We start from the raw sequence: 12,678 nt of genomic DNA on the forward strand, positions 1-12,678 counted from the left end.
TTATTTTAAAAAGCAGAGCGTCAATTTTAATTTACACCAAAAACATTTGCAAGTTGTTCCTTGCTTGTACTCGCACTAGTAATCTAGAGAGATAATTGGTGCATAGCTTGTTTGGGTAGTATGATGTGTGAGCTGCCAAGTCATAGCCTGTAACTTAAATTATGTGGTGGCATTCACTACTTACCCTCTTGTCTTTTTGGAACAGAGGAAGTTGACACATGTTTACTTCGGTTTCACCCTGCAGTAATAATGCTAGTCATTATTCGTCTAAACTTGTCTGTTGACTACAACCCTTGTGTGTGTGTGTGTGTGTGTGTACAGTATGTTTTATATATGTATTCCTAGTTAAAGGGATTCCATGTAAAGTATTCAAGTTACACTAGTATTTCAAGTAAGTCTTCAGCATTGTTGCATGTCCTTGTTTCATAACACGTTTTGAGCTTAGAAACAATATTGCAACATGCACTTTTTGAGCGCCACTATTTTGAAAACCTTGACATGGGGCTCATATTAATATAAAGCTCCAGAGTTCACCACGTTGTTATTTGAGAACGATCTGTTAAGCTTAAAAAATTGACACTCCAATTGTGGTAAAAAAAAAAAAAAAAAAACACAATACACACTTCATCATTGTGAGTGTTAGCACTTATAATATTAAAAAAAAAAAGTTCACCATATTTGACTTCAACTGGTGAAATTGTACTAAACAGACCAAACTTAATTCAAAATAGTGTAGCGTGGGTAATTGATAAGGACACCAGTGCATGTTGCTTATCTGTGCAAAGGATTTTGTTTTACCAGAAGTTGGCTTTTCTTATTATGCAGTCCCCGGATCTTGCAGCAGTCCATCTTTACAGGTACATTGCCATCTTAACTCTCTTCTTCCCAAACCAAAACAGGAAAAGGAAATAACGTCTTGCATATGTAATGCAGTGAACTAATAACAGCGCTACTAGAATGTTTATCTTGTGTATAAAATATATAAATAGCAACAAAATAAATGTGGTTCATCTATTAAACATTAACACTGTTGCTAGATATTGTCAAAACATGCAAATTAAATTTACAGTAATTTTCAAAGGAAATATGTATCCCAACTGCTCAACCATTCTCACGAGTACCAATATAACCTGCAGGTGTTTACCAATCTGAATCATGCAAATCTTGACTTCCGCAAGATTGTGCTTTACCACCCCCCATGTATATGGGTCTGTGTTTAACCTGTGGCTAAACCACACGAAAGGCAACATCAAAAGAAAACCAGTAGTACTTTAAATTGAAGCTTGTAATTGTGAACTTCTGTTTCACATCTGTGTATGATGCGAAATGCAGACAGTTTAGCAATGAAGCTGAATATGGGGATAAAGTATTGCAAGTCACTTGCATGAACATGGTTGTAGTTTTTAATTGTTGTTTTTACACTGTGTGCAAAGTGTGTCAAAGAATAGCCTAGTTTCTCCACAACTTTTCTTAAAATATTCTGGAGTATTAAAACTAAAAATGTACAAAACAAAGCACTGGCAAATACTTGTCTAAATGTTTATCTTTTTACAAAGCTTCTTTAGTGCCCCTTATATATAGCTACCTCTTTTTACAAGACTAAAAGACCAGTGATGACGAACAGTAGGACTGAGGCTAGGAAACACATGTAGCAAAGAACCAAGAGAGGAAGCTTTTCAAGTGGAAAATTAAATACAGGGGACACCTACCGTCGGCATATATATGTTATATATATATATATATATATATATATATATATATATATATATTTATGTTGACTGAACTCCTCAGCTTTGAGTAAAAGAAGAAAATACGGAAAGCAACTCAACTCGAAAAATTAAATGTGGTGATAAGATTACAAAAATAAATGAGTAAATTGTTTCAATAAAAAGGAGAAACGGCACTGACAATGCATGAGTTTAATGTTTGTGGAGTTTTTGGACAGAGATTACCATTTTTTTGTGCTGAATGAGTCATCAGCGTATTACTGACACATACTGACAAACTACAGTTTCTAACATCTAAAAAAGGAACAATTTTTTTTTTTTTCTAGTACTAAAAAGGTTACTGTAATCAAGGTTTGTTTGTTTGTTGTAGAAATTCCAAAAAAAGTTCCTAAAGGAAAAGGATTTGAAGAAAAAAAAAAAAAGTCCAAACAGACCACTCTCGTAGGCTTTCCTCCCTGTGATATTATCTTGGCAGGGAACACACAGGAAGTGTTGCTCATGTCTAATATCAGAGAGCGGAAGAACCACTTCGTTAGCACACTAATCCTTAGTTATTATAATTATTTCCACACTGCAGTGAGAATGAGGGCAGAGATATTATCTCATGAGGATTTCAGAACCTTGAAGGCACTACATTCTGACAAAGAGCAGCAGGAGTGGCAACGGCAGCTATGCTGTGCCACATACACACACACACACACACACACACACACACACACACACACACACACACACGCGCACACACACACACACACACACCATGCGACCGCTGAAGTAGGACAGCCAGACCTAGAGTGCACTCCCTCAGAGTACAGTGACCCTCACTCCCTCCAATTGAAAACACTTTTGATCCTAGTGCCTCTCAGTGCAGTGCCTTGTTCTAGCTCTTGTTTCCTGTTGCCAGCACTAGCACTTGATAACTTGGGTGCAGTACTGTAGGCGCAGTTAAACAACATTTTTTGCTATTGTTGTAATAAAAAGGATAAAAAAGGTATTTTGACCTAATTTCACATTGGATTTAGTTTATCCAAATTTACCACGTGGTGGATAATGACTGAATAAGCATGTACACTTCTTGTTGTACCTTGCATACTAAGCTTTAATTATTACTTCTCTTGAGTACATATCTAATACTAAAGCTCTGGGACTAGAGAAATCACATGTTTGCATATACATCTTCTGGATTCAGTGCGACTTGCTGTGAACACAGCAACACAACTGTTCAACTAATTGGAAGAGGAAGTTCAGTTTGCAACTCAAATGTTTTTTTGAACTGAAACTTGGTTTTGACTAAGTTTGCAAGCGATTATCTGAAAATCACAAATGTATGGCTGTCCAGTTCCCTTTATAAACTAGAATTCAGTATGTGACTAATTCAGTTTATGCATGTTATCAGAAAAAAAGGCTTGCAACAGCACACTGCATTAGGCCAGGGGTAAACAGTTGTTAGGTGTCTCAGTAACTATGACTGCCGTATTGTAGTATATACACCTGGTGACAAATTATATGCCTAATAGATGTTCTCACTTAGTAGTAACACAAAAAAAGCCTTATTAATTTTTTTTTTCTTATGCTTCATCGCTAGAACATCACCTTAGAATATAGAACTGTAGCCCAGCAGCCACAGTTTTAAAAATGCACTTCACATCCCAACCCAGAGTTCTGCTGCACATCCACAGTGGGGCTTCACTGCTGTGTGCCATGTTGTAATTTTCACGGTCCCTCAGGAAACCCATACCACACAGAGAGAGCACCACCCCCTGCTACTGTAATGTGACCAAACAAGCATGTCTGACTTTCCAAGTTACCACCATTATTAATGCTATGCATCTGTCAGGATCTCTGTTTGTTTTAGACTGATAAGCGGATCAGGGATATTTATTGTAAATGCTACCAGAGGAACGTGTGCAGTCTTTCCTGTTTTTTTTTTACCACTCCTTTACAGATGTGTTTTTTTTTTAAATTTATTTCTCATGGTTAATCCTTACTGGCAAAGTATTTTTGGCCTATAGTATATTTGGCTTTATAATGGAGGAACGGCATTCAAACAATTCACAACACAAATGTGGAGCAATTCTAGTCCAACTTTTACATTAACACAATACATTATGTTAACACATTTTGTTGTAACTAAAAGTTTGTTTAATTTAGTATTAAAAAGCAGTATTAACCGCCTCAATCTCATTCATGGACGTCTCTCAAATAGGCTGGCTGAAGTGCTTTAAGACCTTCAGATACACCAACACATGGTTGCTTTTTATCTGTTTGTTTTCCTGAAAAAGGGGCAACCATAAAATTCGGCAAGGATGAAACTTGTACAGGCTTATTCCTTGGAGCTGCTTACTGTCTCAATAGAATTCTCAGCAGTTCCTGATAACCTCTGACCCTCAGAGGTCAGGGAGCTGCTGACATGATGGACCACAGGCCCCGCCTCCATGACAGGGTCTTCTGACCTCCCAACAGGTCAGCTATATCAGAGAAGGGATGTAAAGCAACTGATATAGCAGAATTAACCCTTTTCTGCTCAGTGTCCAATATATTTGACTGACAAAATAGACAATAAATACGTATGGGCAACATACACAGGGCAGTAAAGGGTTAAACTTGGGAGCAACAAAAATATTTTATCAAAAAACAGCCATGTCTTAGGAACTAGATACAAATCTAAAACATGGACAGTATCTGCTTTTAGAAAATGTGACTATAGAAGGTCTAATCCACAACAACTTTGCCATAATTCACACCACAAGGCGTGGTATGTTGGGATTAAAGAGTTGCCACATTCTAACACAAACGGTTTGTCAACTTTTACTACTACTGTTATTGTGGTGGCAATGGGACAAAGATACACCATTTAAAGGCAGTTTTGCTCAACGGGACTTCTAGGAATTTGTCAGCTCTAACAAAGACCATATAGAGCACATCCTATAAAGCACATCTCTATAGGGATTGATCCTCAACTCTGGTGCTAAATTTCTACTAAGTATGGAAAAAACAGGCTTCAAGATAAACAAACATGAGATCTGGATAGGGGGACCCATTTGAGATTAGTTTAAGAAAAAGGAAAGTGGTTTAAAACAGAACGTGAGTCTGTATGGGGAATATAACAACGGGGTAAAGGAATTGAAGGGAATGGTCATACTGACTGTCAATTTAAATGACAGATCACACATAGAGCAGATATGGCAAGAGGAAGAGAGTAGCTTTGGGGCCTATATGACCCGTGATTAGAAGGTGCTGACCTCTTTCCTAAAAGATGAATGCTTAGTCAAATCAAGTGTGTCAGGGAAATTGATGATTTTTTTATCTTGTTCGTTCTAAGAAGCATGTTTCAGAAGATAGACAGAACTTCCTAAGGGGCTAACTTGGAAAAAAAAAAGTGTTCAATGATTAGGAAGGGTGGCCTTTGGCATCAGAAGAGCTCAGTGTTTCTCTGTACTCTGTGTCTAAGAAAAAAAAAAAATGAGAAAAAAAAATCTTCGATCAATAACAAAGCATGCATTTACAAAGCTCCCTTTGATTCAATACCAATGATGCTGACAGTGCATTTTCTGGCACTAGCCCAGAATGCACTTAAATAACAGAATTAGGAATGACCAGCTGGCAATTTATTAGGACAACTTGCCTTTCAAACAGAGAAGGGGGACTTCAGCACTTGATGTGCTGTGGAGTCCAAATTGAAGGTCTTGACACACAGAACAATTATTTATGTGCTGCAATTTGTGCACAATATTGACATGCTGTATGTTTCAACTACTCAGGTGTATTGCAGTGATGTTCTATAGCTATATTCATGCTATATTAGAGTGCAATACTTTAATGCTTTTTAGGGGCACAGAAAATGAATTATCACAGAGTTGCATTTTTTTTGTGTGTGGTGTAGACAAGCTTTGCAGTGCATCCAATAATAGGAGTTTTTGGATGAAAGCTAATGGAGAAACGATACAGCAGTTTGATTATAGCTATCCTGATAAATGTTATTGAAGAACGCAGGGTGTGAACATTAAGACATGCTATTGCCGATTTATTGTAAAGTTAGATAACTTATGAAGGACATGATAACGTATAGTTATAAATACTGAAAAGAATATGCGCACATATTCATTTGTAGCATGTTGGTGTACAGGTCAGTAATATGAAGGATTTGTATTTTACCATATCATTTCTTTTGTGTGTGTGTGTGTGTGTGGTTACAGTTTGAAAAAATGGGGATAGCTTAGCCTGTTTAAGGTTTCTGGTATTAGTTTATTCACATATGTATTTCTTTATCTTAACTGATTAACATATTTATTTGCAGGGACTAATATAGATACAAAAGACCAGGTTAACTTGAAGTAATCCTTTCCTCTTTTGTATAAATGAGTTCAGTTGTTCTTCACAATGCATGCAACCTGTTCCCTCCAAAGCACCCTTCTGTCAACGTTGTCAAAATGCCTGTGCTTGCTGTCCTGTTTTACAGGAAGTTATACATGACAAAAGGCTATTAAAGCGGCCTTTTGCATGAGATGGGTTTTGCATGCTTTTCTTTGCTTTATATAAAATGGCGGTGTGGTGCATTTTCTGCTGAAATGAGAGACGTACACCCCGAGTGTACTCCATACTGGTTGTCTTCTTGTACCCCTCTAGTGCTGTATAGATTAAGGGGTGTTTTTTGAATATTGTTTTGACATTGGCAACAAGCAATTTAAAACTCTAGCACTGTTCTTTTACTTTTCCTTAACTTCGTGGCATGAAAAATAATATATGGATTGCATTTGTACAGAATCCATCACTTTTTTAGTAATGTTTTGACTTGTTTAGTATATTTGTTGTAGGTACTTGGACAGAAACATTGTCATTTGTGAGGATTAAACTACTGTATTACTGTACACAGGTCCAGGCTAACACTGTTTGGGAGTGCCTGAATAACCCTGAAACACTTTTGATAGTGTGGTTGTACGTAGTTCCCTGACACTGAACATAATGTTCATCTAATCCCTTGTACTGGAAACCCAGATCACAAATGCATTGCACTATGATGCAGAAAACACGCAGCTAAGACTATTTAATTGTAACTAGCTTACACCTGCACCTGAAAGATGTTAAATAATATTTTGCATATGTCAGAAACTATTATTGGAAAAATGATAGAAGAGCCTCCGATTTGGGCTCTCAATCAAAGACAGGGAAAATGACAGGTGTTATGAAGTGGGGAATATGGCTGTATGGTTAACCCTATGGTAGATATGTTTTTTATGAGCAACAGACGGCTGTGTTTAAATAAGGAATAAGGATCCAAGATTGTGAAAATGAACAGAGTTAAGCTCATAAGTAGGCCAATAGCTCTGGGGATTAAATCAAAAGTACAGTACATGTTCAAACTGCTTGTAATGAGGTTGGGTTTGTTGGTATATGGATGGGAGGCAAACACAGGGGTGCCATTTCAGATTTCAGAACAAGCAGGCAACTTTTAAAAGCTAAGCAATGCAGTGCACCTGTGGCATGCAGACCCAGTACCAACTAAAGCCTTATTTTTAAGCTTATATATAAGTTCAAAACACACAGGAGATAATATAGCAAGACATTTCTGATCCCACAGCCTTCATGTATCAATGTTGGAGTCTGAACACAGATATCAGTCACACAGTTTGATACATTGAGCACTATTCTTAGTAGAGATAAATCATTTTGTTTTATAAAATAAAATCTACTTCCCCCTGCAATGATTATTTTTGTAAACTTCTTATCTTGTCCCAAACTGAAGCACCTGTGTTCATCCATGCAAGCTCACCCCTCCCATTAGGTAGGTAATGTAATTTTTTGTATACTGTAAAAATAAGCAATTCCTATATTATTTTTGTTGATATTGCCTTGTAATGCATGTTTTACTTATCAATACTAACTATTCTGCAGTAACACAGGGCAGTGGGGCCGCAAGTAATTTGTATTAGAAGGGGGTCGCAGTACTCCAGAGAACCACTGCTATAGAGATGTGTGTTGCCTGGTTTAAAAAGTTAAATGAGAGGACATGTCAGACGAGGCTCAAGTTTATTAGGCTTCAAATACATTTTATATTAGATTTACAAATAATGCTCTCAAGTGGAAGTTTTGTAAATATATTTTTCTAAAACAAAAATAAAACAAGGTTGCAAAAATGTAAATAATCAGATTGTTTAAGACCTATTTTTTTCTTTTTAGTTCTGTATTTTTTCTTTCAAAAACTGAACAAAACATGAGGAAAACTTTAGTTAATACTTAATAGATTGTCTACAAGTAGAGTTAATATACTGTGGCGAGAAAAACAGTAACTGTCAGTAACATTCAATTGTCAACTGTCTTCTATTTTCAATGAACACACTATTGCTGTGTATATGAACACATATTACCAATCAATCTGAATTTCTAATGCAATGCTGATGCTGAAATTGTAATAGAAACGCTCTTTCACTATTTGTTTTTTTTTTGTTTTGTTTTTAGGCTTTCCTACAGAATACTTTGCAGCGTGTGAGTCTGGGAACATGTCTATTACAGATTTGCTGAACTAGTCACAGCATGTAAAGGTCTCTGCATATGTAACTTTCTTGATCCGTTTTTCCTTTGGCAATGAAATAAGTTATGACGCGCTTGGTTTCTGAGCGTCACTGGCTTTTTGTCATTTTTTTAGATCTCTCGTGCTTACCACAAACATCATTCTTGCTCCCATTTCCCATCGTTAAAATTAGTCCTGCATAGTTTTACAGAAAGTATGTATTTTTTCAACATTGCTTAGGATTATGTGAGAATATGTTGTAGTCCAAGAATCTAGAAATTTGCATATTTATATATATATATATATATATATATATATATATATATATATATATATATATATATATATATATATATATATATAACATTTTATTTAATATTTATTTATTTATTTATTATTTTTTTAAAACCGGACGAGGAGGGCGTATCGCATCGTAGATGGTCAACTATGTGAACTTGCCTCACATACCAAATGCATGCCTGCCACAGGGCTCCCCTGGGTCCCAAACCCCGCTAAGTACAGCCGGGATTGCAGTAACCACATACAGTACATGCCTTTTGCAAAAATTAAAGGTTTGCTGACAAAGGGTTTTATCAGTAGCGTTTTGAGCAAAACACGGGAGAGTCCTGGCAAGTAAGGGAGAGTTGACAGGTCTGCATTGATGTGCATTGTTCCTCCCCTCTCCTTAATGGCGCCCCTGGGCAAACACCCAATAAACGGTTATTGGTGGGTGGCTAGTGAGACACACTTTCACATTTTGGAAAGAACTCCACAGTTGAACATTAACAAAAGCTGACCTAAAAATATTGTCAGTCCAGTGTCTTACTATTCAAGTTTCCTCAGGCTTGAGGGGGGCTGTTGTCTTGGACAGGGGGTGAGCCAATTTGCCATTTTCATGAAAATCCATGGTTAAATAGACATGACTGAAAACTCATAGCCAATAGCCCCTCTCCCATTTAATTAACACCACATTGAGAGCAGATGGTGGATTGTGAGAACACAATAGAAGAGTGATTTGAGCAATGGGATTGGTTGGTTTAGAGGGGGGTGGGGTGCTCTGACAGGCAGATGTCCTGAAGAGTTTCCTCATTGTGCAGTGAAAGGGATTTTGTCTCCTTAGCTCAGACAGAGGCATAACAACCTTCTAGACTAGCGCTTCAACCTTTTTCGAATTGCTATTTGAAATTGTTCTTATTCATTTATTGTACTTACTCTTAATGGCATTTACTCTTATAACAAAATATTTACAGTCGTAATTGTTCTGAAACATAATTATTTACTATTTTTTATTTTCTCATTTGAATTTGCTCTTACTACTCATTTTATTGTATTTTATAACTGCTATTATCTATAAGGTGATACTTTGTAATGTGACACTTTGTAACAACTGTAAGTCACCATGGATAAAGGCTTCTGCTAATAAATAAATAAATAGAGCCAAACATGCTTCCCCAAACCACCGCCCAATTCCAGAGCGATCCCCAGACTGGAAAGGTGGGAGGGTCTCAGGTTGAGGTAGATTAGGTTGCTAAGATGCATCTCCGAGTTTATTTTCCAGCAGGTTACCCAGATTGAGCCCAAAACTTAAAAAATCGTTAAGCTACTACAAAACAATATCTTTTCACACCCCTGTCCAGAGCTATACCATCTAAACTGCTCTAATCTGCTACCTCCCTAACATTAATCCATTCTTTAACTACTGAAAAAACAATACCAGTCGCTTTGTAACTAATGCAATGCTTGAACTTCATACCGTTTTGCACTGTGGTCCAGTGTTACCTGTCAAGCTACTTGCTACAGCTCTTAGCGATTTTGCTAAAACGTGTTACATTCTGCACTGCAGCCTAACACTACAGAGAACTTGCCACATTCTCCAACTGCAGGCCAACACTAACCTCTGATCTGCTGCCGCTGTTGGTATAAGGAGATGTAGTCAAGTTACCATTTCCTGATGCCAATGACACTTTACTGGGTTTTTTGAGCAAGTTGTCCGATTGCAAAAGCATGCTGAAATTATTTATTTTTAGAAATATTTATAAGGGGTGGGGGAGATGTCCTTTATGTTTGCATCCAAAGCAGTTCGGTCTCCATGCTGGGCCAGGGGAGGTAAAGCATTTTATAAAAAATGATTTCCATTACACGAGAGTAGATGTTAAAACTTCATGCTGATTTGAACTCGGCTCTCGCCAAGATAAGCACCAACTAAGACGTAGCTTTACAGTAAACTAATGTGATCCATATGCGTCTCCATCCATTTACGTTTCCTTCCATATGATGATGTAGATATCCTTCAGTCTGGTGTTAATGGCTGAAGTGTAATGCTGGCTCCAGGGATCAGCTTATTTTGCCTCCCTGGCGCATCAGCACACACAACGGCTGCGATGCTGGCTCCTAGAATGTAGTCCTAAGGTATTGTTGAAAAAAAATAAAAATAAATAAAAAGACCCAACCTCAAGCTAGTTGGGGGAAGCTGTGGGTGGAAATTTGGACCCTAGTCAAAACCCCTGACCTTTTGCAATGAACCGTGTAGGATGTTTAGCGGTCACTTAAAGGCTACATAAGGACCTTTTTATTTTACTGTGTTACATGATCCCATCCTCGTCACAAGACGCTTTTGCTACTTGCCTACAACCATGATGTTGAACTCGAACCCGGTCTTCACGGCCTTGCGTCTCATCTGGTCAAGCACAGACTCTATACCCACATAGCCGAAGAGATCCAGGCCTGTCACAGTCGCCTCGGTCTTGGGGTCAGGATCCGGTTTTGATTGCGGCTCTGCCATGGACTTTTCCGCTACAGAAACAGAAAGAGGGAGAAGAGGGCCAGTCAGGCAGGGTAGCTGCATCAGGACAAATACCCGCCATCAATCTTCTAAAAACATCCAAAACAAATCCTCATAATAAATATTGTGGTAAAACTATAACATTCCAGTAGATGAACACTTCAGCTTATGCTTTCATCTGTGTTATAAGAGTGTTAGTTAACTCAGACCTACTTGGCTTAATATTCTACGAGCTAACTGCAGCATCTCCACAAAAAAACGATGAAATATAATCCACTGGGGTTATTGTTGGCACGTAATGGTAACAATACCTTGCATATTACCAAGCTGTTCCGTATTCCCAGTTTGTGTTTTTGCTTAATTGTATTTTTTTCCTTAAATAGAAAAAAACAAAACTCTGATGCATACTCAATGAGTCATCTAGCCTGTCCCCTGCAGAATAGCTGACTAACAGAAGTTCCACTATTCATACAAGTGCTCGCCTCTGCTTTTAAACATTTCATACAGAAAGTTCTGAAACAATAATTTGTTGTTGCTCATTTTGTGATACTCAATGGGGAGCAATGTTGGAATAAACAAAGGATGGAATGCTGTGACGATCCCAGTTTCTCAAGATTCAGGAAGAAAAGCTTTCTTGTTGAAACTTTAAAATAAGATGATAAAACTGATTTTGTTTTGCGACAAGATGTCACAAAGCTTAAAAAAATGTTTAAAATTTTCTTTGATGGATATGTGCTTTTTGCATGTATAGGTTTTTGGGTACTGTACCGACAAGGGCTTGACAAGAAATTAGGGACACTTGCTAGAATACGGACTACAGTATAGGGCCATCGGAGGTGTCCCAGATTTGACATTACAAGCACAGTGTTTTAAAATGTTCTGGAAACATGGTCATTCCCCATGGATTACCATATCCTTCAGTGAAGTTAGGAGTGTGTGACAATATGTTCATTTGTGTGTTTCTGTATTGATGTGTCTGCAGTCAGAGGTGTGGGGTTTTACTAGATTAATATCCACCTCAGCCTTCTATATGTGGGATGTAGTTCAAAGACCTGTATTGGGGACAGCACAAGACGTATTTAGGAGTAAAAGAGGATTGACTGGACATGGCAATCCATCCGAGCCAGCTAGTGGCTCCATCACTGTATCTGAATAACCAGACCTTAAATCGTATTACGATGACCCACAATAGCCCCATTGATAAAATGTAATGACTATACACAAAGTTTCACATAAATGCATTGTAAAGGTCAGTATTAGGGAACAAAAAATATATATATATATAATAACTAGTGTTTTAATTCAATAAATTCCAATTTTGGTACCTGATCTCACCTTAATAGGGTTTCGTTAAATACACAGCCTAACACGTACCTACTGTTTTAATGTGCAGTACACACATGCAGTTTTATTAACAGAAATTTACAACATCCCCTTCAACCACATGACCTTGTTTGACCTTGTCTTGTCTGACCCTAACAAAAGCAACAATGTTATACAAATGTGAAAATTCTTCACACGAGCCAATTGCTGCATTTATGTGACCAAGCTGTGATTAATAACTGTGTCAATTACCAGCAGTTTAAAAGGGTTTTAAAGCTACCACAGATGAATGTCCGTGTATACATGTAGAAACTAGACCTGGCAGTTCATACATGTGT

General features: G+C 37.5%; 1 protein-coding gene across 5 annotated transcripts in view; it reads right to left on the bottom strand.

The window, feature by feature from the left end:
• The window catches only part of septin12 (neuronal-specific septin-3), a 99,495-nt gene that overhangs the window by 18,967 nt on the left and 67,850 nt on the right, over positions 1 to 12,678 (bottom strand). For all 5 annotated transcript variants that reach the window (XM_034030382.3, XM_059035603.1, XM_034030385.3 and 2 more), the window contains one exon: positions 10,861 to 11,028. In XM_034030382.3, coding sequence (XP_033886273.3) covers positions 10,861 to 11,028 — 168 coding nt within the window. The remainder of the gene's footprint in view (positions 1 to 10,860; positions 11,029 to 12,678) is intronic.

This window comes from Acipenser ruthenus, chromosome 13, assembly GCF_902713425.1.
Source record: "Acipenser ruthenus chromosome 13, fAciRut3.2 maternal haplotype, whole genome shotgun sequence".
NCBI lineage: Eukaryota > Metazoa > Chordata > Actinopteri > Acipenseriformes > Acipenseridae > Acipenser > Acipenser ruthenus.